Source organism: Mesoplodon densirostris, chromosome 18, assembly GCF_025265405.1.
Source record: "Mesoplodon densirostris isolate mMesDen1 chromosome 18, mMesDen1 primary haplotype, whole genome shotgun sequence".
Taxonomy (NCBI): domain Eukaryota; kingdom Metazoa; phylum Chordata; class Mammalia; order Artiodactyla; family Ziphiidae; genus Mesoplodon; species Mesoplodon densirostris.
The window spans coordinates 9,278,118-9,303,659 of NC_082678.1; the positions used below are offsets into that span (position 1 = coordinate 9,278,118).

Consider the following 25,542-nt stretch of genomic DNA (forward strand, 5'->3'; position numbering starts at 1 on the left):
GGGCCTGGGGCCAGGACGGATCAAGGCCACCTTATCTCTTCAGCAACCTGCCAGAGTTGTCTTTCCACCCCTGTTTCTAACAGGCTCCACTCTGCCAGCTGTTAAAGCCCTGGGTTAATCAGTTAGCAGCTCTGGGCCTCAGTTTGTTCATCTGTAAACTGGGGATACCCACTAGGGGCTAGGCCAACCAAAGAGGAAAAGGCACTTCTTCTCCCTTGGGGCTGCAGGGCCCCTTTTCGCAGCTGGGGAAGTCGAGGCAGGGCAGCCGCGTCCCAGGGCCCGGCCTGAGCAGTGCCTCCCGATGCCTTCCCCACAGCCACCCGCGAATCGGCCTTCGTGCACGCCATCGCCTCAGCCGGCGTGGCGTTCGCCGTCACACGCTCCTGTGCCGAAGGCACCTCCACCATCTGTGGCTGCGACTCGCATCATAAAGGGCCGCCCGGCGAGGGCTGGAAGTGGGGCGGCTGCAGCGAGGACGCCGACTTCGGGGTGCTCGTGTCCCGGGAGTTCGCGGACGCACGTGAGAACAGGCCGGACGCGCGCTCGGCCATGAACAAGCACAACAACGAGGCTGGCCGCACGGTGAGCCCTGGCCGCCCTCACTCCAGCCCAGCCCAAGACCCCTTCCCGGACCTGCCCCTGCCCCTCCCTGCCCCTCCCTGTGGGTCTTGTGCATTCCCGGCTCCCTGCTCTCCTCTTTCCCCCTCCTTTCTCCTCGGACTGCTCCCGGTCCCCATCCCCGCCCCACCCTGGGGATGCGGCAGCCCGCGAGCGCAGGTACCAGCCAGCCCTTCCGGTGCACTTCAGCTGCCTGTGTAGGGCTGTGAGACCCATGGACCTGGCTTTGAATTCAGGCTCCATCCTTTCTTATGGTTGCTTGACCGAGGGCTAGTCACTTAAGCTCCCAGCCAGTTTCCCTGTTACACGGGAATAACAGTCCTTATTTCCTAGGGCTTTGAGAAGTGGATGTGATTTCTGCCCGTGCTTGGGGTGTGAAGGGGAGGGACACAAGGTCATCATTCTTTAGGTCTGAGCCTCAGTCCCCAGTCAGTTCTCACCCTGGCGTAGTGTAGGAATAGAGAAGGCTTCAACGATGGGGGGTGGGGGTGGGGAAGAGTGGGAGGGCCTGGGTGTGCTCCCAGGTGGGGTCAGTCTGGGGACCACCTGCTACTCGTACTCTTCCCAGACCATCCTGGACCACATGCACCTCAAGTGCAAGTGCCACGGGCTGTCGGGCAGCTGCGAGGTCAAGACCTGCTGGTGGGCCCAGCCCGACTTCCGCGCCATCGGGGACTTCCTCAAGGACAAGTACGACAGCGCCTCGGAGATGGTGGTGGAGAAGCACCGGGAGTCCCGTGGCTGGGTGGAGACCCTCCGCGCCAAGTACGCGCTCTTCAAGCCGCCCACTGAGAGGGACCTGGTCTACTACGAGAACTCGCCCAACTTTTGCGAGCCCAACCCCGAGACGGGCTCCTTCGGCACCAGGGACCGGACTTGCAATGTCACCTCCCACGGCATCGATGGCTGCGACCTGCTCTGCTGCGGCCGCGGCCACAACACAAGGACGGAGAAGCGGAAGGAGAAATGCCACTGCATCTTCCACTGGTGCTGCTACGTGAGCTGCCAGGAGTGTATCCGCATCTACGATGTGCACACCTGCAAGTAGGGAGCCAGGTAGGGTGGCCCAGTGGGGAGGCTGGGGTGCCTTGGCGCAGGGCACTGGGTTTGCTTGTCTCCTCTTCTTGGCAACCCTGTTCCGTTTCTGAGCGGTCCAGGACACGTTTCCAAAGCCAAGGTAGGAAGCCAGGATTTCCCAAGCTTCAGTGGGAACGGTCCTTGGGCAGTGTGTCAGTGGATTACACAAAGCACAGATACTAACCAAGTGTGCGCACACGAGGCTGCGGTTGATTAAATTTGTGTACAAGTTAGTAAGTAAATTAGGAGCCACGTCCAGTTTTCGCACAGCCACTAGCTCTCATTATTGAACATCTGTGGAGCCAGAGGAGGGACTGTGGGGTTGGAGGCTGGGACGCCTGACTTCTGGTCTTGACTGTGCTCCTAACTTCCTGTTCTTTCACTTCTTTGGGCCTCGGGTTTCTTTCTGTAAAGTGAGGGGGTTAAAATCCTTGGAATAGCAGGCCAAGAAGTCTCTTGTACACCTGAGGCAGAGTTGTTTTGCAGCCACCTTGAACTTAGAGGGCAGGTTTTTGTGAAAGTGTCAACTCCTACCACCCTCAAGGAGGCGGGTGGGAGGAAGCGGTGGATAAACCCATATCCCCGCAGATCTGAGGCTTGGGTGGAGCGGGGCACACTCTCACCGCGTTTATGGACGGTGATGGGGAGGAGGACGGAGTCAAGCTCAGAGTGATGGTGGTGAGTAATCAAGGGATCAAAGGCTGGTGGATGAGGCTCCCAAGCTTCCCAGAGGTGGCCTGTGTGGGAGACACTGTTGCCCGGCCCTCGGGTCCATAGGTCCCCAGGACAGGTCAAGATTGGCATGTGGTGGTCCTGATCTTGGAGGGTCTCTGAGGCCCAAGGGAGGGTTTCTTCCTTTTCTCTGCCCTGAGAAGGGGCCTAAGCTACAGGGGTCCGAGCCCTGGTCCAGCTTCCACCACTCGCCCACCGTGTGACCCAAGCAAGACCATCTCCTCATCTGTCATCCTCCCCCGAGGTGCTGTGAGGAACAAAGTGAAGGACACTGGAGACAGTGCTTGTCTGTTGTGAAGGCCTCCCCTGCCTGGGTCATCGCTGCCTGGGGCTGTGTCAGCGGGGGCACCCCACTGGGCGATGCGGTCCCACACAGGGCGGGACTGGGGGACATGGAGGGACCTCACGTGCTGGGGAGAGCTCTGCTGGAGGGGTGGCTCAGCCAGTCTGGGAAGCCCCTCTGTGTAGCTCAAGTTCCGTCCTGGCAGGGCCAGAGTCTGGGAAGACAGCAGGAGGCACCACTTTTCTTGGTGTGTGAATAAGAGCAGTGTGGGGGACGGAAAGAGGACAGAGGTGGTTCTCCCTCCACTACTTCCCGGCTGGAAGCCCAGTGTCCTCGTCTGTACGGCAGTGGTGATGATGTGGGCCTAGCAGAATTCTCCTGCAGTTCAAGCAAGCCAGCAGGTGTGAACGCTCGTCTGAATAGGGTGCTAATAGAAAGTGATAAATGCCACGAGAGCCAGGACATGAGGGCAGTCATCGTGCAAGGAAACGGTGTCATTACTCGGGCAGTTTCATTTACTGCTTTTCAAAACGATGGAAGAGAAATCAATGAATAAGAGAGAACGCCCAGGCTCCCCGTGGCTTGTCAGGTGGAAGGAATGTTTGAAACCTGCAGTGCTTCCTTCCTCTGATGTCCACTCTGGCCAGAGGCAACAGTGTCCCCGCTGTCAAGCAGGACACGGCTCTGGCCATTCTGAGAGGAGGCTGGGGGGAAATCGGAGTTTCAGAACACTAGCCCTGGAGGGGGTACAGGGGGCTGTTTGTCTGGCCTGCCCATTGCACAGATAAGGACACTGAACCCAGGGCTCTGCCTCCAGAAAGGCCCCATACGTGGGTCCTGCAGAGGCCACGGCAGCAGCAGCCCAGGCCCCAGCAGTGGCTCTAGGGGGCTCCAGGGTGTCACGGCTCTGTTCCAGCACCTCCCCTCCCCTCCCCTCCCCTCAGTGAGCAGCCGAGAGAAGCCATCTGCCAAGTGGGAAGGAGGTGCTGGGTTTGCCCTCAGTGTCCATAAAAATCCCCTGCCTGCGATCTGATACTGATCGTAAGAGTCAACACTCTCCATCAGCCTTCTGTTCCCCGTTTCTGAAACAGAATGGCATTACCCCCCGTCTTATGGAAAGTACTACGTGGATGTGGTTTCAACATGCCACACCCAGGTAGATGGTGGCCCCCTGGGCCCTCATATATGGATACTCTGGAGTCCTTGCTCTGGGACAAGTGGAGAATTGTCCCCTAATGTGGTGCCTTTCTGACAAACACTCAGTTTGGTGAGTGATATGGGGCAAGTTGTTTTGCCTCTCTAAGCCCCAGTTCCCTCACCTGTGGACTAGAGGTCATCCACACAAACAGCCCTGGCACAGGGTCCAAGGAAGCAGCAAAAGATTCCAAGGCTGAGTGGAGCTGACCTCCAAGGGCGACTTTCCCCCAGGCCTGCTGCTGGTCTGGAGCCACAGGCTGAGACCAGTTACCTTTCCTGTCCTTTCATCCACACCGACACTCTGCAGGCAAGATGAGAACTTTCGAGACAGGCTGGCAGGGACTTCAGGGAACAGAGCCTGCAGCCTTTCTTTTGGCTGCACTGTCTCCAGTGCAGGTGGGAGAAAGAAGAGCGCCCCAGAGCAGGACGTGTGCCCTCCACACGCTCAGGGAGGAGCCCCAGTCAAGATGCTTTATGCCACAGGAAGGCCAGAGTCCTGGGCCTCCCTTGTGGGGAAACCTCTTCCCATTGCTTGTAGATTTTGTCCAGCGTCTCAGGCTAACCACTGATTTCCTACCTTAGGAGTTCCAGGTTTATTCCTTGTTATTCAGATTCTGTGAGCACAGTAAGCTGGAAAGGGCTCTGCCTGAGAGTCAGGTGGCCTGGCTGACCCCAAGTCCTGGGTCTGTCACTAACTTGCTGCGAGACTTTGTACGTGTCCTTTTAATCTTGCTGAGTCTGTTTCTCTCCTTGTAAAAGTCTACTGGCCAAGGAGTTGGGGGTCGATTGGGAACACCCGTCAGAGCCCTTTGGGCTTAAATCCTTTGTGACATGTAAATACAAATACAAATGAAGAAAATGTACACGTCGGTGCTCCTATGAGAAGGAATTATTCATAATGCAATAGACTTTCTTCTGTTTGGACAGCTTGATACAGAAACACAGTGTACAGGAGTCTACGAAGTTGGGAATTGGGCCCTAGATCTGCAAGGTTTCTCCCAGTCTCTATGCTTGCGACAGGTTCCTATATCAGTCTAGTTACCTGCTACTGGGCCTCCTGTTGCCCAAGCCCCAGCTAGAGGGTGGAGAGGTAGGATGTGGATCCCAGCGTGTAGACGCTGAAGCTCTACTGTTCTGTAGCTCACACGCCCTTCCTCAGCGGTAGACCACAGGTAGCGGAGGGAGCATGGAACAGCCACTGGAGTCTCCTGTTGAGATACCCGATCAGCAGCCTCTGAGCTTTGCACCCTGTGGGTGGTCTCTCTGGGAAAATAATCATGTTCCTAATTCTTCCTCTTTACTTTCCAAAGGGCACTGGGAACGGGTGAAGTGTGTGGCTGGGCAGATTCACCGAAGTCCTATGGGAAGCGGGACCCAGAGCCGGGCTCAGCCCTCAGCATCAGACAGCAAGGAATCCGGACTGTTGCCAGATGCACGTGTGGTAAATTACCTGGATCCAACCAGCCCGCTGCCTGGGAGGCCTCCCTCCCTTCTCTCTCATCTTAAGTTTCTCACCCTACTCTGGATGGTGTGTGGTTCTTAAAGAAGGGGCTTTCTTTTTAGTTCTCTAGGGTCTGATAGGAACAGACCCAAGGCTTATCTTTGCACATGTTAAAGAAAATAAAAATGGAAAAAAAAAACCCCACAGAAAACCACTTCTACTCCAACAGAACAGGCTGGGCTCATGTGAGCGCTCTGCCTGGTGGTAAAGACATCAACGTGGGCAAGATTCTGTTTCCCAGCTGCTGCTTCTGGTGACATTCCAAGATGCCTGCGAGGTGAGAGTTAGGAAGTAGGACAAAGCCCTGTAGTCTCCTTTTCTCTGTCTGCTCCCGTTCAAATCTGATAGACTTTCACATTCTGATAAAAGCCATAGGTTTAGCTGGGATCAAGTGGTAGGGAGGCCCAAGGCAATCGTTAGAGTCAGGTTTTGAGTCTGAAGAACCGGGAGTTCCAGGCGGCCTGGTAAAGCTGTTTGAAGAGCAGCGGTATGTTCTTCTCAGTCCCATTTTCTCTGTAACCCTGTTCTGCACGAGAGGCTCTTGGGAACTGCAGTCAGATCTCAAAAATCTTTTTCTACCATTCTGCAGTTTCCACCATTAACGCAGTACTTTTTTTTTTTTTTTTCCTGTAGTGAACGTTGTAAATAGGTTATGTGTGTGGGGCAAGCCTCCTCTAGCTCCAATGGCTTCCTGAAGAAAGTGGTATCTTTAAAGGGGCCATTCTGTCCCTCCCAGCCCTGCTCACCTGCAGATTCTCCATAGAAACAAATTCCAGGGCGAGCAGTTGGACTATAGGTCACCTTAGTATACATTAGACAAAGGGTCAGAGGGAGGGTAGCAATATATTCCTGAAGTTCCAATGTTGTGGCTAGTAGATGGGGAGGATACCGAGGATTCCTTCGTTTCCTCTCCTATAAGGACACGTCGTCCTGCACCCTTGTCTTTCGTTGGCCTGCGTGAGGAAACAGAAATGCAGAGTTCCTTCACACAGGCCTTCCGGCCTCACCTGTATGCTGACAGCATCAATCCGTGCAGACGCCAAGGATCAGCATTAGGTGTTCAAACGGGGGCAAGCCGTCACTTGCTCCCTGGGGTAAAGCGTCTCACAGCTGAGTTCTCCTTGATCCGCACGGGTCCTCTGGAGTGTCCTAGAGGAAGCGAGCACAGTGGCGGCAAGCGGGTCTGATGGTACGAGTCAGTGCAACAGCTCTGCCTTAGAGTCAGAAAGAAGAGATGCAGCGGGGCACAGTACAGGACAGTGATTTCTTCCTCTTCCCCCTTCTCTCTTTGCCTAACACTGACCTAAGGTACCAGGTCAGGCCATCTTCCTATGTGCTCAGGCAGGTTCGCCAAGACGACTGTCTAGAAGCCGTGCCTGCACTCTTGAATCTGCTGGCAGTGAGCCCTGCTAAAAAGATACACATCCCATCCCCTCTAGAGAGTCTGAAATGCCCCTCCCCATCTCAGACTGAAGTTTTAAATCATGTCAACCAGATAATGCTTGCTTTATGTGAGAATTCTTTCAGCAGAATGGATACAAATTTTCAAAACAGTCTTTTCCTATCTATGTATTCTATATTAAAAGTGATAAAGTCATGTTTCTGGGGCGTATTCAAGTAGCTGACAAGTAATTATTTAATAATAGTACATTGAGTGCATTGTAATTATTCTCGCCATAGTCAGGTAATAGTATCCAACAGAAATTTCCTACCAACCTGCTGTATCCAAAGTTTTGTAAAAAGTTGTAGAAGTTGTTGATCTTTTTGATTTTATATTCAAAAAGTCTCTTTTTATAAATATTATTTATTATACAATGTATATACCTTTGAGTTAACTAAGATTATATATTATATAAATATATATATATTTGGAGAAAATATATTTCATCATGCAGTTTTTTTCTGTTAAGTCATTAAAAAGAAGGTAAACAAACTTAAAACGGATACATTGTACAATGTGTGGAGTTTCCAGATTAATGCTTAGGAGGTCAAGAATATGAGATTCTGAATGTGGTCGCCTCCACTTTCACTCTGAAATTAGTGGCCCAAATTAAGGTAATTTCCTTTGTTTTCTAAGCAAGATCATCTGAGACGTCATGGACAGTAGGTCTGATCTACTAAAGGACCTTCTTACAGGCTTACTTTGTTCTAAATCAGCTTCTAACAAAGAATTTCCAGTTTTAGAAGTCAGCAATTTGGGCAGTAATTCATCTCATAGACCCCAGCACTTCCAATGCACAAATTAATGTCACAAACACAGATACGGCTCGAGGCCCACAGACCATGGGGTTGGCCACCGACTTAATCCCTTTCTAACCCATGTTTTCAACTCCATTTATTGGGAAAATAGGATTTGCTTTACTGAAAATGAAACTTGAGTGGACATGGCTCTCCCCTGCTAGTTCCACTTGAGAGCTAAGCTTCGGAAAGGGTAGGCTGGCGGGAAAGAAGAAATGGTGTGCCCTGGGCTCTGGAACAGGTGTCGTTTGAAGGTTTAGATCTGCTTGGGCAGAACAGACCCACTAGTGGGCATGCTCTTGGGAAGGCCATTCTCTCCTTGGACTGAGGCTCCTAAAGGACTCACCTGAAGCTAATAGGTAACGCCTTTTCATCAATGAGATGCTGTAACTCAGTTTTATGACCACAGACAATCCTTTGGTCTTCAGACCTACCCATAAAATGTCACCTTCGGTTTATTTGGCACAGCAAAAACATTTTCTCTTCCTTTTTCTTTCTCCTGATTTACCTTTAGTAGGAGTAAGTAAATTCATCTCACTTCACAGAAAAAAACAACAGAAAAATGGGTCTGCCTTGTGCAGTGGAGATGGGCTGCCTGTGCTCTAACCTTAGATTAGGGATGGCTACTAGAAGTTCATGAACTTTCTTTTCCCCGTGACATGTCTTTATTTAGTACCTGAAAAGCTTAAATCACAAAAACGGTGGTTTCGGCTGTGCAATGAATCAGACGTGGAAAGGATACAGATCTCCCCGTCTCATGGAGCTGCTCACCTTTGTATTTCACTTTTACATGAAGCTAATACTCATCTACCCCAGTATTTTGGGCACTTTTTTTTTAACCTATAAAATTGCCAGGCTTCCCTGATGGCACAGTGGTTGAGAGTCCGCCTGCCGATGCAGGGGACACGCGTTCATGCCCCAGTCCGGGAAGATCCCACATGCCGCGGAGCGGCTGGGTTCGTGAGCCATGGCCGCTGAGCCTGCGCGTCCGGAGCCTGTGCTCCGCAACGGGAGAGGCCACAGCAGTGAGAGGCCCGCGTACCGCAAAAAAAAAAAAAAGCCAAATATTTAAATGGCCCCTGGTCACACTCACCAAGGCCATTGGTAATCCGTTCTATGATTAATTATATTCTATGATTTAAGAGAATACAGTTTATAGCAGTGCTTGAACATTTAGTTTCTCCATAAGCATGAATACTATCAAACATCTAAAAACAAAAGGAAGATCCGCCCCCCAAAAAAAATCCAAAAGAAAGAAAAGAGATAATATAATGGGAATCATTATTATCTTTCAAAGCAGTATTATTTTATGAAGAAAGAAGGGAAGGGAAGTGTGTGAGAGAGTTCAGGGATGAGGGGATGAGGTACAAATAAGGGCAGAAGAAAGCAGCAAGGCTGGGGAACGATGCTGGTGAGATTATTCTAGGTGCGTCACGTGGTGTCCAACGAGCCAACGGTGTATCCACACGGGCCCTGGGGATGTGGACGTGTGCTAATGTGCATGGCTCACCTACACGCACACACAAGTGAAGTTGCTTCAGCAAAATGATGGCTGCTATAGTGTCATCATTTCTCCTAGCTCAACAGAGGACTTTCTAGGAGGCAAAAAATGATCTTACCATTAATCTTACACTCCCAAAATGGAGTGACAGAGTCAGCTGTGTGGAGACTGTACGCTGGGAAAATCTCAAACCCGAGTCCCCCTTGCAAACTGTCTCCGCTCCTTGGGATTCTTGCCGATCGCAGGCGCCATCTCCTGCATCTTAATGTCACGGTGTCCACACAGCACACGCCCTCTGTGGGCTCAGCTCCAGGACCCAGTCTCGGCACTGCTTGCCAGCTGAAGAGAAACTTTGGATCATTTTGCAATAACTTCTGAAATCTACATGCTTTTTTGAACTCTCGAACACACCTTTCCCAGTCACTTCTTTGAAGAGGCTTATGGATCAAGTTGCCGGGCAAGGAAAATGAAATCTTGCTTTTACCTTCTGTGTTTGGGCTGGGTCGGTTGTTTATAGCTGACTCAGTGCTTCAGCAAGTCTGTGTACCAGGATTTGATTATTATACACACTTAAATTTACTTCAAGACTTGTTGCTGAAACTTAGGGAGGCTGTTCACTATAATTCTTAGGATATGAAAAAGCCTGAAAGTAAAACAAATTTCAGGTTTAACCATCATTATCCAGGTTTTCTGTGTTACATTAAAAAAAAAAAAGGTGTTTCAGGGAAGTTGTACAACTTTAGAAAGGATAAAAGAACCTCCTTTTCTGAGGTTTTAATTACATCTTCTGATAAAAAAAGTAGCCTGTTAACAGTTCATCCATAGAAGAAGAAATCTAAGGCAGCAGATAGTGGAGTCTCCTTTGCTTTATCACCAGGCCGTGCTGTAATCTCGAACGCTCTCTGCCCAGCAACAGCTTTGAAGAATTCCAGGGTGGCTTTAAGACTACCTTCTCAAGGCTACGCAGGGACCAGGTGACCTCAGGGTCCTCCTCCCAGGAGGGTGTGGACAGCTCCTGGGGAGCTGACCCTGCTGTTGGAGGAGCCCTGAGGTTGACCTCTCCCCACAAGCCTTGCTGATTTTCTGGGTGGCTTTTAGTCCTAACCCAAGCCACCTCTGAGGATCAGGGTTTAGGCTAAAAGATCTGATAGCTCAGAAACATGCAAAATGGATGAAGGATACCAAAACGAATCACGTGAAGAAATCTCACTGAGAGTGTTTGAGTCCCTTGGCTTGTACGTGTCATAGGAAGGAGTAATTCTACTTGAGAAACAATTTTCCCTTCCGGTTTATTACTAACCCGCTTATGACTTTGGTACACTTCAGTTTTTTAGTAAAGGGAAATAAGTAGAAGAGGTATAAAGATTCTTGCTGCGCACTAACTTTATAAAATATGCTATCGATCTGTATTTCCTTTAAATTAACTATATTTTCTGAATGATTAAAATCAGAGATTTTAAAATAAAAATCATCCATCTCCTTACACTAGTTAAAACAGGAGGGGCTTTTCTGATCCCTTTCGTCATACACTCATATCAGTTATGTATGTTGTTTTGTACAAAATATTGGTCTACAGAATGTTTTCAAGTATATGTACTCTTTATTGCATTCCTTCATTTGCATTAAACAATATAATATTTATATTTTTTCAATATAGTTTTGGACAAAACACAAAGACATTAACCTTATTTAATAAGACACATAAGTTAATACAATGGGTGCTGCTTTCATGGGAAGAGAAAAAAGAGGCAAGATCTAAGACAGAGAAGGGAATCCAGGATACTGGCCACCAGCAATCACAGAATTTCACAATACAATCCACCTAAAAAAAAAAAAAAAAAACCAAAACAGCCACAAAACAAGCTAGGGGTGAAAACCCAAAAGAAAGTAGATATGACATACAAGTCTACCAAAAATATACAGAGAGCAAGATCTGGAGATAATTTACCTTCTACCACGGGGACAGATGACATAGCTACACCCAAGTACCTTATGCGTGACAATTCTTACAGGTGGCGTTAGGTACCTTCAGGTGGCTCCTGATCGCTTGTCCTAGAAGTTTAAGCAGCAACGGGGAGACAGTGGCATGTTCCACGAGTCTCCTCACCAAACATGACGACCTGATTAAATTTCTTCAAACTCGGCTTACACCACCGTTCTCCTTCTCTTCGGAAGAAGTGCGTAGTGGGGAAAGGAAATGTCTTCAGTGTATTGGAATGGATGTTAAAGGACTGAGGGGAGAGGACTAGAAAGTGGTTTATTTTTTCTGGAAATAGTGTTTTATTTAGATGCTAGGTAGTACAGATAATTTAAAGGAAGGATACATTCTAAGTCAGTCATTAAGCTAAGGAAAAAGGAAAAGTGGTGATACTAAATAAGCCTTTAATATTAAACTAAGGGATTGACCCAATTAGAGTTGGACACTAATGAGTGCTGAGAGGGTTGTAAGTTACTTTCATGACACCTTTCTGTTTAGGGGTGTGTGCTTTTTCCATACACATCTCTCACAAGCTGTTAACAACATCTACCAAGTGGTAATGATTAGCATATCTCTTGCCACAGAGCAAATTACTTATATTAAGGGGGTGTCACAGCCAACATGATAATAATCTGACTTTCTGTTAAGAAAGATCTACTGACTGCAACTTGGAAACATCTCTGAAAATGACTGAGAACCGCATCTTAGAAATTCAAAGCCCTGTTTCTTTAGGCAAAGATGACCGGGCTTCCGGGAGAACCTTTAACCATATATCCAATTACCTTTAGTGTTAGCACAAGGAAGTTACAAAATAATCCCTTTGAACCCATACCTCTATTCACTGCTCCTGGTTTACATGTAGAAAGTCTTCCTTCTACTCTGTGAACTGCTGTTTTGCAACATCGTTGCGTTTATTGAGAATTTTTGGCTGACGGTGGTGGTAGGGAGCTTAGAATGTGTAGTGTTCACAAGCACAGTATGTTTCCCACGTTTAAAGACTGAGCAAGAAGGAATCGGCTTGCACGGAAAGGTGAGCACAGCATTCTAAAGCAAATTTATACCTTCCACAAAACTGAAGATCTCAATAAGCACAAGGAAGGGAGTTTCACTGCACTAGTCATGCAGAGCGAGCACGTGCTGAAGGTAGGGAACATTTCACTTTGTCCAGTATCTTGAGTAAGTCGAGTGAAGATCCCAGGCCACCTTCACCTTGGTCACTTTCCTTGGTCACTTTGTATCTGAAAATAGTTCATTTTCAAAGTCGAGGGGGCTACTGAAAAAGAAATATCCAAAACACAAAAAACAGATGACGGTCTGCAAAAAGCCGTTCATCACAAAACCACACTAAAAGCTTCTGAGTGGTTTTTCTACATTTTCACCTATGTAGTTGCTATTAGATGAGCATTTCACAAAAGAAAATGGTTACGCTCCATGCAATTTAAAAGCAGGTTCCAATAAATATGTACCATCGAGCTTGTTCCTGCCTTGTGACAAGGAAGTTTTGCAAAGCAGGACAGGGAGAGCAAACCAAAAGTACAACCCATTTCCTTGCTTGGTCTCCTAGACCTACAACACAGCCAAGAATTCTAATAAATGGAAACAAAGTTGTCCAGGAGAGGTTGAGAATTCAAATCCACATGCACTGTACAGCAACCCTTAGAATAGGCACATGGGGTTAGAAGAGTGGGAGGTCTGGCCGGCCGTCTTAAGTGTCGCATGTACTTACGCTCCTTCTTCTCTCAAGAGGGCCAAGAATTTTCTCACACGGTATTCAGGATCCATCTAAACACATCAGAAGAAATAAAGACGACGGGTTAGTGGCGCCTTCTAGTCATGATGCCCTTACTTCATGCCAAGAAAATGATCGGGTTTATACTTCCTTAGTGCTTTGCTGAGTCACAGAAATGTGTTATACACAGCAAAGCAGACTGTGTCCCTCAAGGGAAGTGAATGGGATTTCCCAGCATAGAGAATCGCCATGCACGAGGTTGCGAATGACCCAGCTGGTCATCCACAGGCACCTCAGTTGAGCGCTCCCTTAGCTATAGCACCGGGTAAGGAGGCAGCACTGAGAGGCACCAAGTGTGAGGCCGGGGCTGCCCATTCACGGGGGTGCACATGGCCTCCAATTCATAGGGTTCATCAAGGGCATCAAAGTGAGACCAAAACTGAAGAAACCAATTGGTGTTGATGAAGCAACTAAAAAATAGCTTATTAACTCTATATAATGGACACTTGAGCTTTTCTTAGCCTTGGTCTCTCTTGCATAGTTTCTTCTTTGCAATTAATGAAAAAAATTGTGCTGAAACTAAAAAAAAAAAAAAAAAAGAACTGTGGGGCTGATTCCTCTGACATGCTCTCTGGATAATCCGGGTCTCTTGTGACTGAGAACTGCATTGTGAGTCTAAAAAAAAGATGGGGGAGTTAGTTCTGGCTCAGGTTATTATTAATTATCCCTACTCATTTTATTTCATATTCATATTTCTACTAATTTGTTTAACTATATTTTATTCTCATTGGTCCACCAGAGATGTGAAGTAATCTAAAAATGATCATTAGAAACATCTTTAATGGGGCTTCCCTGGTGGCGCAGTGGTTAAGAATCCGCCTGCCAATGCAGGGGACATGGGTTCGAGCCCTGGTCCGGGAAGATCCCACATGCTGCGGAGCAACGAAGCCCGTGCACCACAAATACTAAGCCTGCGCTCTAGAGCCCACGTGCCACAACTACTGAAGCCTGCGCGTCTAGAGCCCGTGCTCCACAACAAGAGAAGCCACCGCAATGAGAAGCCCGCGCCCTGCAACGAAGAGTAGCCCCCACTCGCCACAACTAGAGAAACCCCGTGTGCAGCAACGAAAACCCAATGCAGCCAAAAATAAGTGAAACAAATTTATAAAAATTTAATTCCTTAAGATGAATTTTTATTGTAAGAAACACAATAAATTTTTATCGTAAGAAACACACCTAACTTTTAAAAAATGTTCCAGGGCAAGGAGTCTGTTTCCCAAGAGGGAACTCCCTGCCCTCCAGGAATAGCTTTCAAATGCTCAGTGCAGCTGTGGATAAATGTGCAATTGGATTCCCCCCTCCAACCACTTTTTTTTTTTTTTTAAGATTTCTTCTCTTCTATCCCAGAAAAACATCTGAACAGAAGTTTCAAATGTATCAAAGTTAAGAGGTCAGACTACAAAGGACTAAGAAAAAGTGTGAATATTTAACAAGAGAAGCATTTTTCCTCTTTGGGAATAGAATTACATATGAGTCAATTGTCAAGTTCTTTAAAAAAAAAATGGAACTGGCTGGAGTTCCGCTGTAGTCAGTACTTGCAGGTCTTTGCCCATTAAATATATTTAATATGTGTGAGCAAGGACTTACTGACTTGCCTGTAGCTATGGAATTAAAAGTCAAGAGAAAGGGAGGAAAAACGTAATCTAGATAAATGACTTTATTCCCTCAGGTGACATCCAGTCAGAGCAGATCCTCAGCACTGTGCAAGTTTTAACAGAATTGTGTATAGTGAACAGAGAGGTAACATGACTTATATTCTGCTAAACTACATGCCTCTTCACTTAGGCTCGGTCTCTTTAAGGCAGATCTAAAGAGAATTCACTCAGCTGCACCAAATCCATTTGATGTGAAGGGGTTCAAACTCAGAGGCCTATGAAGTGTCAGTCGCTGAAGATTAGGCCTGAGTGCCCCACTCTCACTTTCCACCCCACATACAGAGGAAGCATTAACTTGATCACTGACCGGTGGGCATCAAAGGAAGAGGAAGGGGTAGGGATTGGGGAGAAAAACCCACATAGTTTCTTCTATGCAATTATTGAAAAAAATTGTGCTGAAACTTAAAAACTGAAGAATAGAGCTGACTATCTGACAAATTTATCTTTTCTAAGGAAAGAGCCAATGTATATGCACCTTTACCAAGAATAATCCTAAGCAAAGTGATTTGTCTGTAACTTTAATTTACTGCTCAAAATGAAAAATAAATTGGCTTTAAAATAGTCCAGCTGAAAGTTCAGTAAATTAAACTTTAGGTTTCTGAATGCTACAATTTTATTTTAAAATAAATTTACCGGACTTCCCTGGTGGCGCAGTGGTTAAGAATCCGCCTGCCAATGCAGGGGACACGGGTTCAAGCCCTGGTCCAGGAAGATTCCACATGCCATGGAGCAGCTAAGCCGGTGCGCCACAAGTACTGAGCCTGCGCTCTAGAGCCCGCAAGCCACAACTACTGAGCCCGTGTGCCACAGCTACTGAAGCCCACGTGCCTAGAGCCCATGCTCCACAACAAGAGAAGCCACCACAATGAGAAGCGCACGTGCCACAACAAAGAGTAGCCCCTGCTTGCCACAACTAGAGAGAGCCAGCGCACAGCAATGAAGATCCAATGCAGCCAAAAATAAATAAAAATAAAATAAATTTATATTACAAAAATTTACCAGCAAAGATTAAAAAGCATTTGCTTTGTGATTCCAATTTGTTATTGGTCCAAGAGCCTATCTCAGTAAGTAAGTGAAACTTAAATTTCACCTCATCCACCCACAGCTCGCACTGCTGGAAGAGCAGGACTGAGCATAATACATGACTCTCAGAATGCAGCCAGTCTGTCCACCTAAGACCCGGGAGAGATTCATTCAACAGAAGTTTACTGAGTGCCTGACTATGGGTCCAGTTCTGTTCCAGGGGTCATGGATTTAGTAGTGAGTGAGAGCCAAGGCCCCTGAACTCACAAAGCTTGGAAGTGATACATTTATTATCTAACTAGTATGTCAGATAAGGACAAAAAGACACAGGATGTGCACACGGAGGGGTGGAGTTACAAAAAGAAGAAAGGGAAGTTGCCCGTAGACGTGAGAAAGTCCCAAAGAGGTTTCATCTGTTTTTGCCCAGGCAGTAGCCTGGGGCTTAGTTTTCTATGGGATCCTGGACGCTTCAACCCTACAGTAGTTTGCATAAAATTTCTAGGAGGCCTGCCAGGGGAGAATATACACAGCCTAAGTCTAATCTGTACACCCAATTACCTTGTCCCTTGAAACCGTCTCCCAGGCCCCTTTTGGTGTCTGTGCGTCGCTTCCTGACCTCTGATGGACAACGCCATCCCACCCCCCGACCCCTGTAGATAACTGGCTGTGACCCTGCATAACTCACTGACAACCGGTGGGACACTCAGGACCCTCACCTCTCAAATGAGGGGGCAGCAGAACAATTGTTCTTTCAAGTCCTTTCTAGTTCTAAGACCTAGTGACTCCCTAAATTAAAACTTAAAGTAACTCTACATTCTTTTCTTCTACTTTTGAATTTTAAGAAGTAGGAAAGAAAAGTACCAATAAGTTATTGTTTGATCTCAGAAGCAGGCTACTAACACCAACCTGATTCTGGAAATAATATAAAAGAATTATAACTTAAAACCTCAGCGAGAGGAAATGATAAAAACTCTTGGGATATACGGTGAAGCTTCTATGTCTGAACCATACGGAGAAGGAAGCATCTTACCTGTAGGGACATCTCGATCAACATTAGTAACTTCTTGATTCCTATCCAGACCTTCTTCCCTTTGACTTGCTGTGCAATTGTGGTGCGTTCTTTATCCCTGAAGTTGCCCAACAGCTACAAAAACAATTTAAAAAATTAAAGCACTTCTATAAGTGCATCAACAACATTAGTTAATTCCCACATTTACCCTTAAAAGAACAGTGATAAGAACTACCTAACTGGTTCAAGCTGACAGAATTCTCTATTTTAAAATCCAACCTGACTTTCCTGAAATCCATTAGCTGCGATCATGAAAATGAAAACTGGTATCCTAAACTCTGTTTTCTTACGGACCTTGATTATAATTTAGAGATATATTTGCTGGGGGGAAAATAGCTCCAATCCATAATAAATATCAGTTAAAATTTTTAACATTCCTTTCTAGGAATAATCTGTATGTGTCAAAGCAGACTAAATAATTCTCTTACTCAACCAACCGCAGCACAAAAACTGCTCAAACAGGTAAGCTGGAAACATTTATCATATAGATGGTTTCTATTTTGTTGGGAGTACGCCCCAATTGTATGAGTCTTGAGGATTTTAAGAAGCCTTCCTGACTCTCACTGCTGAACAAGTCACTAGATAATATTTTCTAACACTTCATCAACTCATTTGTGCACACTGATATTAATCAAAAGTTTAATAAAGGATATATTTTTTTAAAATCAAAGACTATGTCATCCTCAAAAAACTGTGAGAAAACATTTCTACATTATGAACTTGTTAGTAAAGGGGTTGCTTTTACTTCTATAGCTTTTTTCAAGTTTCTAAGGCTTTAACCATTGCTCCAATTTATTAAATGCAAGTAAATGGGCTGAAAGCTACTATGAATAACTGAATTTTCTATTTATTGATTACTGTACTCCCTCCCCGCCATTCCAAGTTTCTGGTCCATGTAATCTATATGCATTAGTCATGCTGGGCACAAAGTAATTCATTCCTGGCAGTTGGTATGCTGCTTCCACCAAGGAATGAGGAATTACTTCACTCTCACTTATATTTATCTCTTCTTCCTCTAATTCCTAAAAATGACTGCAGGTGTATCCCAGGTTCCGTGTTCTAGGTTAACACAGAAACTAAACACCAGGTGTGATGTCTGGGGCACCCTTAGCATTAATCCAGCCTCAACTCCTTTCTCTGAACGGTGTGCACTCCACTGGCTCATTCTCACCTCCAAAGCCTCTAGCAGCTGCTCTCCTGTGGCAATGCTGGGCACGTGGATGGTGGTGCTGAAGGCGTTAAGCATTTCCATCTCCTGAAGAACATCTTTGCGGCTCGTGGTCCCAATGATAAGAAGCTTGCGGCCCTGATCATAGGGAGAAAATGCGTTAAAACACATGTGAAAGGACTGATTAGGAAACTAGAGTAAGTCTGAACAATATCCATTTATTTAATCGCAGAAATGCAAATGATTAGGCAAAAGAGAAGGAAAAAAATTCAGAACTGTCCTCTTGAAAATGCTTTTTTTTTGGGCCGTGCTGCACGGCATGTGGGATCTTAGTTTCCTGCCTGCAGTGGAAGCGCGGAGTCTTAACCACTAGACCGCCAAGGAAGTCCCTTGAAAATCTTAAAAAAATGTATCAACAACATGATTCAGAAAGAGCAACACTTTCTTCAGCACGTGGTTCAGGAAGAGGCAACTGCTCTTTCTCTTTATCCATATCAATAACATCATGGATCAGTAAATCAGGAAGATACACAAATCAAATAGAAAGATACCTTAGTATATGTTTGTAATTCATTTTTCACAGCCAACATAGTATCAATATATGTATGGTTGGGGAAAAAATGAAATGAATGAGTGGAAACCCCATGCCACCCACTTAGCAAGGCTTTATTACGGTTTTTAGGAGAGGTAGGATAATAATAGCTTACATTTATGCAGCAGTTAACTGTGAAAGGCATGGTGCTAAATGCTTTACATAATTGTCTCATTTAATATCTTTAATTTCTTTTTAATTTTTAGCCCCAAAATATACAAGGAATGTTTAAAAACTATAGCAGGCTTAGGCCACCATTCCTGATTCCCTCTCTCCAGAAGCAACCATTTTCTACTCTCTTAGTTTTTCTTCTTGTATTTACTTCCTCATCTTTAAATAACAATGGTACACTATTATTTTTAGATTTTTCTTTTCAGCTTTAAATATTATTTCCTGAATTCCTATTATGGAAGAGGGAGAGTTAATATTAATTTTGCACAGCCCCCCACCCCAATATGTCCTTTTTCTCATCCTTCCAATTATTTCACAGTCTTTGGTTAAATCTATATTCAGTATTTATTATGATTATATAAATATGACTTACAGCTAAGCCATGTAGTGTACTATTAAATTTCCTTTCTTGGGCAACATTCTGTTTTTATTAGAGTTAATAAGTGCCATTCCCCCAACCCCCCCTTTGCTTAGTTTATCAAGTACTTACCACAAGTTCATCCCAAACAAATACAGCCATGGATATCATACCAATATGTTCAAACATGTTAGGGAATTTTAAAGTTTTGGGTGTTTTTTCTCAAAGACATTCCCCTCCTGGAGTCCTCTGTTCTCAAAGTTCAATCTGAACTGACTGTTCTCTAGGCCTGCTGCACAGCTGTAGCCCTAGAACTTTCCTCTATTCTCTGTTAGATCCCCTGTCTCCTCACCTTCCTTTGTTTTTTCATTTATTCTCTCTTTTCCATGGTACATATACTTCAAAAGCTTCCTGAGAAAGGGTGTATGGGAGGTAAAAATTTTAAGACCTGGAAATGCCTTTATTCCACCCTTAATACTGTACACTTTATACTTGATAGTTTGGCTAGGTATAGAGAACAAGGTTAGAAACAATTTTCCCCATAGAATTTTCAAGGCATTGTTCTATTGTCTTTTAATTTTCAGTGTTGCTGACTAGAAGACTGATGCCATTCTGATTTTCTGACTCATTGTTTCTAACTTTTAAAATATATATAATTCTAAAAGAATTTTTTCTTTATCCGTATGTTCTATAAGTTATGAACCTTGAGATAAGTCACTCTTGTTTACTGAATGTTTCTTTTTTAAAAAAATTACATCCTATTATATTTCATGGATACTACCTTATTTTAGATCTCTGTGAATACTACACATTTAAAAAAATGTTTTCTTCTTTTCTCTGCTTTGTCTCTTCTGAGTTCCTTTTTCTTTTCTTTTTTTTTTTTTCTTATTTGTTCATTGGTGGTTTTCTTCAAGTGTCTGGTGATTGTTGGATTACTATTCATACTTAAGAGTTAAACTAGTGACTGGAAGCTCTGAGTCCGAGAGCTTCATGATAGGATGATAAGACTTGGCTGATTACTGGGTGTCCCTCAAAGGTTAGGATGTGTACATTTTCCCCGGAGAATCTTCCAGTCTCCTTTCTGAGGGTTATAGAGACTAGTTCCCAACATACTACATGGGAGTCGATAGGGGAAGGAGTCTGGGTACCTCACCACTCAATATGGAGACTTCCGGGGCCTCCCTGGTGGCGCAGTGGTTGGGAGTCCGCCTGCCGATGCAGGGGATACGGGTTCGTGCCCCGGTCTGGGAGGATCCCATGTGCCGCGGAGCGGCTGGGCCCGTGAGCCATGGCCGCTGGGCCTGCGCGTCCGGAGCCTGTGCTCCGCAACGGGAGAGGCCACGACAGTGAGAGGCCCGCATACCGCAAAAAGAAAAAAAAAAAAAAAATATGGAGACTTCCATTTACTCCTATTTGCAGTATGGCACCTCTTTAGATCAATCTCTCATTCAGTGTCCATTATAATCCTAAGAATTAAGTATCAGCATTATCTCTATTTTACTGATGAAGCTACTGAGTCTTATAGATTTAACTAATTTGTTCAAGGTCTAATAACTAATAAATGATGGAGCCAGGAATGGAAACCAGATCCAGAATCCAAAATTGTATACTGCCTTTTTTCACGAAGAAAAACACGTTATAAAAATGTTTACTCAGAAAATGGAAGAGGAATGGATTTTAAACTATGTCACTAGATTTATGACACACACTCATTCCACAGATAAGCCTTTAATACAATTAAACCTTTCACAGATCTTAGAAACTCAGGGCATTAAAATAAATGAGAAAATTTAAAAGTTATGTGAAAATTAAATTAAATGTAGGAAAAGATTTTAAGAAATTGAAGATCAGATGCCAAAACAATTTCAACTGGGGTTTTGTAAATATTAAACCACTATTGCTAATAAGGTGTGCTAGCCTTTCTCAGTCTTACTGATTGCTTTTGTCCATCTGTTGTGCCAAGAATGGATGATGCACCAACATAAACAAAGGCCTACTAAAGAAACAAGGTTGAGGCTTTCTGGTATAATTAGTAATTGGCATATCAAATGCCTGTGCAAAGACTGTGAGAGAGAAGTATACCTCTGAAGTATACACATTAAAGGGTAATCATTGTTATTATTCAAGAAACCAACTAGCTAAAAATCAAACACATTGTCAACAGATCTTTACCAAGCTCCTGGATGAATACGGAATAGACCCTGTATATACAGAGAGACAGATACAAAACAGATCATTATAATACAATATGGAAAGGTAGAGGTATTGCACATAGGGTGTCATGGTAGAGGGAAGAAACATGTGGCAGAGAAACTTCTTTTTCTCTGGAGGAGACAATATCTGAACTGAGTCTTAAGGAGTGAGTGGGGTGATTAGGAGGCGAAGGGGAAGGACAGCCAAGCCAGAAGGAGCAGAAATAGATAAATCCAAAGGCAAAATAACAAAAACAAAAACTGGGGTGCTGGGGTAATTATGAACACATAAAGACATATAAGCTTCTACTATGTAACGGAAAAGTGGTGCTTTTACACTCGAACTATTTTTCAACTATTTTAAAATTCTGTTTGTAAACTTAGGAACATATCCTTGAAGGCTCATAGATGCCAAAAGCCACATAGGCTGGTATATCTTCATTACAATTAAAGATAACTGTTACTTTGCTTTTTTCCTTAGGTTTTTAATGTTCCATAGTCCATAATTCAAACCCCCTCATCTTGCCCCTCTCTTACAGAGGACAACATTGGCCCTAGAAGAATGGCTTCTTACCCATTCCAGAAGGCTGGAGTTGCCATTTTCCTAGTGAAACTTTGTCTTATGTTACCAGTGACTATGCTCTTCAGAGTGTTAAGACTGGGAAATGTAGAGCAACTTATAATGGAGATGGTAATTTATGTTCTGCTTTTCTTCTGTTTAACAAGACTGCAAACACTGCAGAGAGGTCATGACCCAGGGAAGTTCAGGCCTTGACTTGTTAGCATCATCTTTAAGAAAACACCGAAAAACATTACCAAATAATTAAATTGTGCTGGGTCATTCTGTATATTAATTAGTGGTAATACTCATGAGGACGCTTTACCGTGAAAAACCAGCTCTGAATATATTAATATCATAAATCACACTGGAGAACATTTTGGAGAAAAAGTTGCCAGCAGCATGAAATGAGAAGGCCAGCTTTAAAAATAAAAGTAGAACTCAACCCAGAAAGAGAAATCCAACTACTAGTGGCTACTAGTCTGAGTCTATAACGCCAAAACATGCCCCTTGATGGAAAGGAAAAAAGCTGAGCGACAACTTACTTGGAAAAAATTGTTCCCAGCATACTCTTCACTGAGATTTTCTAGTCCTGATGCAATAAAGAAAAGGCCTAAATAAAACGACTATCTGCCAATCGGATTATGATAAACATTGTTCCAAGGTTAAATAAGTATTAGTTAACTAATTCTTAGTACCATAAGAAGCAACTCAGGTGAAAACATTACCATGAAAAAGGCAGGGCTCAGTCAGGTGTTGATCCTTCAGAAAAACCACTTCTTTACATGATGAAGAATGAGCCAAGTACTAAGCAGTATCTAAGCCTTTTGCCACACAAAGGACTAACCAGATAATCCACACCCTTTCATAGGTCCTGCCCATTGATTGGCCCCAATAAACTGATTTGCAACAAAAGTTCATGTGGAAGAAAGCTTTTTTTCCCCTCCCTTAAATAAAAATGCCACCAATATAATACTGCAGTGAAATGGAAGGGCTGATTTTAACCTGCTAACAAAAGTAAAGTCAGTTATGCAGTAAAGAAAGGCCAATTATTTCCATATCATTCAATGCTGAGCAAGGGCAATACACCCTTGGTAAAAAGAATGAACTGTGAACAACTGGAAACCCTGAAACGGATTAAGAAGTGAGTGTGCTGGGGGCCTTTAACTTTATTTTCTGGTTGTTAGAATTTGAGGCTTTTGTAAACAAAAGTGAAATTTTTCAGAATTCAGAATTTATAAGCCCAGTAAGTTAAAGATAAAATAGATTAGTTGATCAGACCATTAACATGAATTGACTCTGTTCAGGTATTTATGGAATTATGAGATTCAGTTTGTGCCTCTAAAGTGAGTACAATCTGGCTGGGGAGACCAAGTAAATACTCAGGGACCACTGCCAAGTAACACACCAGCAAACACAAATGAATAATGGCTGAGGGGACACAGCTTATGGGCACAGCTTCACTGGTATGGGGTCATCTGGGAAGATTCCTATAGTATCATAGAGACACTGATGAAGAGGAGGCCCTGGAGGAGAAGGGACTGGTCTTCCATGCTCCTAATTCCCATGTGGGTGGTGGAGGCAGCTGAGCCAGAGCCCTCAGGGCTGAAAACGAAGTCTTTTTAGAGAGATGGGGAGTAGGCAGCCAATAAAAGGAAGACTCAGAATGCCAAACTAAGAAAGGAGGTTTAGTATAAAAAGCAACAGGAAACTAAAGAAGGTGCTGGAGGTGGAAGAACTGTGATGATGAGAAAGATGATCCCAGCAGCTTCATGCCGGGCAGTCCGGCAGCCTGTGAGGGGGCTGGGGCGGGAAAGACGGCTCTGGAAAGGGTCTCAGAGTGAGCGCGCCCAGGAAGGGTCGGCGCCTCGTCATCAGTGATGCACACACATGCCTTCCATTTCAAAGCAAGCCCAGGGTGGGCAGAAAGCAAGGGAGGAGAGGCAAGTCCCCTGATGGACAGGTGGCCTGGTGCCATACAAAAAGCACAGGCTCCACCATTCATAGCTGGGTGATTTGGGCTACATTACTGAACTTCTCAGCACCTGTTTCATCCTCAACCATGAAAACGGGATTAAAAATCCTGCCTACTTGTCAGAGTAGAGCATGAGGTGAGAATGCGTGGGGGAGGGAGGCCTTCGCCATCACTGTCAGAGGAGGCAGGAGTGAAAGGAAGTGAGGGCTTGAACGATGGTCTTGAGAGGAACCTGAAAAATTGTCCTCTGCCTGGGATGTCAGGAATCTATGACATCGAGTCGGGTGGGCGAGCAGTGGGGCACCTGAGAATTCCTCTCTTCCCAACAATGCACGGCCCTGGCCGCAAACGACGCCAAGAGAGTGCATTCTCCCAGAGGGCCAAGATTCTCTCTGCATTAGGGGGAGATGAGCGCGCCGATCTTCAGCTTAACGACGGTTAGTCAAGGCCCAGACGAGGCCTGAAGCTAAAGATCAAACGCCCCTCAGAAGCAGCCGTGACAGCAGGTTGAGAGTGAGGGGCCTCGGTGAGAGGCAGGGACTCTGAGGAAGAAATCAGCTCAGGGCAGAGGATGTGAAGCTTTTCTGGTAAGAGGTGCTTCAGTTTGTCACACTAGCTTCATTCTTGAAATGGGAGTAATGTCTGATATTTTAACTTAATTTGTTATTATTCAGTGCAGATTAAATAACAAATTCTATCCACCATAGAGCTTAGACAACTTTACCACTGCATTTATTTGCAAGTCTGAATCTTGTTTCTAGCCTGTCAGCTCCCTGGGGGCGGGGCCATGTTTTATTCATCTCTGTCCTTGCAGGTCTTTAGCACAGCATGCCTGGCACACAGAAGATACTCTGATGTTCCCTCTACCTAGAATGCTCTTCCCTTATACATCCACATGGTTCTCTGCCTCCAAGTCAGGGTCTGCTCCAGTGTCACCTTTCCCACAAGGCCTACCCCCCCATACCCGCTTCATCTCCCTTTATCTTGCTCCTTCCTCCCACAGTAGGGACCACGTCTTAACATACTATATACTTTACTCATTTACTGTCTTTACTTATTTATTCTATTTATTGCTGGTCTTCTCTCATAAGGACAGGACTTGCGTCTGTTTGGTTTCACTGATGGATCCAGGGCTAGCATAGTGCCTTGAACATAGTGACAGGCTGATACATTTGTGTTGAATGAATGAATGGTGATCTCAGTGTAGGTTTCAAGGGCCGCAGATCACTCCTTCCTTGTTACACTTCTCTTCTGGCCCTGAATAATGCACACTATACCAGATGTTCAACAGGAAAATAACTACCGTTTCAGAATCTATACATCTGAGCCCCAAGTGTTGAATACTATGATAACAAGTCAACAAGTTTTAAAGAAAACAATCCAGAATGATCAGCATGTATGCTTCATTTACAATATAACTAGATGCAAAGGATGTTATACCGCTTTCTTTTAGCTAATCAATTGATCGTCAATAGTTAAGCTATTCATAACTATTCATAATACAGACTTCTCTAACAGAGAAAAGATGACTCGTTAGAAGCCATTAATTTAAGCTAGCGAGATAAGTATTATTAAGCATCTCCTACAACTCTTGGTTTCCCCAAATCAAGGGAAAAATTTGACTACTATTAAAAACAACCAAGAGTCTGGACAGCGAGGAGAGGAATGGGGCCTCTTTGCATATCCTGCATGCATTTGATTTCTCATGGCTCAAATGTCTGTAACTTCTTTTTTTGGTAGTTAAATGTTTAAGCTGAATACCAAAGGAAGGATGTTTCAAATAAATCATGTTACAACTAGGCAGACAACTACACTTAAACTCTCCATTAGATTTTACCCTGAAGCAAATTCTTAGCCTACTGTCTT

General features: G+C 44.8%; 2 protein-coding genes across 3 annotated transcripts in view; one reads left to right on the forward strand and one right to left on the reverse strand.

Moving 5' to 3' along the window:
- The window catches only part of WNT3 (Wnt family member 3), a 43,598-nt gene extending 41,932 nt beyond the window's left edge, over positions 1–1,666 (forward strand). Inside the window, exons 3-4 of the mRNA XM_060082385.1 lie at positions 317–582; positions 1,187–1,666. Coding sequence (XP_059938368.1) covers positions 317–582; positions 1,187–1,666 — 746 coding nt within the window. The remainder of the gene's footprint in view (positions 1–316; positions 583–1,186) is intronic.
- Positions 1,667–10,745: 9,079 nt separating this feature from the next.
- Positions 10,746–25,542, reverse strand: part of NSF (N-ethylmaleimide sensitive factor, vesicle fusing ATPase) — a 162,996-nt gene continuing 148,199 nt past the window's right edge. The window contains exons 18-21 of one of the 2 annotated variants that reach the window (XM_060081415.1): positions 17,833–17,967; positions 16,623–16,736; positions 12,852–12,907; positions 10,746–12,363 (exon numbers count right to left, since the gene is read on the reverse strand). In XM_060081415.1, the coding sequence (XP_059937398.1) occupies positions 12,243–12,363; positions 12,852–12,907; positions 16,623–16,736; positions 17,833–17,967 (426 nt within the window). In that variant the 3' untranslated portion in view covers positions 10,746–12,242. Of the gene's footprint in view, positions 12,399–12,851; positions 12,908–16,622; positions 16,737–17,832; positions 17,968–25,542 lie in introns of both variants that reach the window. The other variant, XM_060081416.1, reaches the window with a different exon arrangement.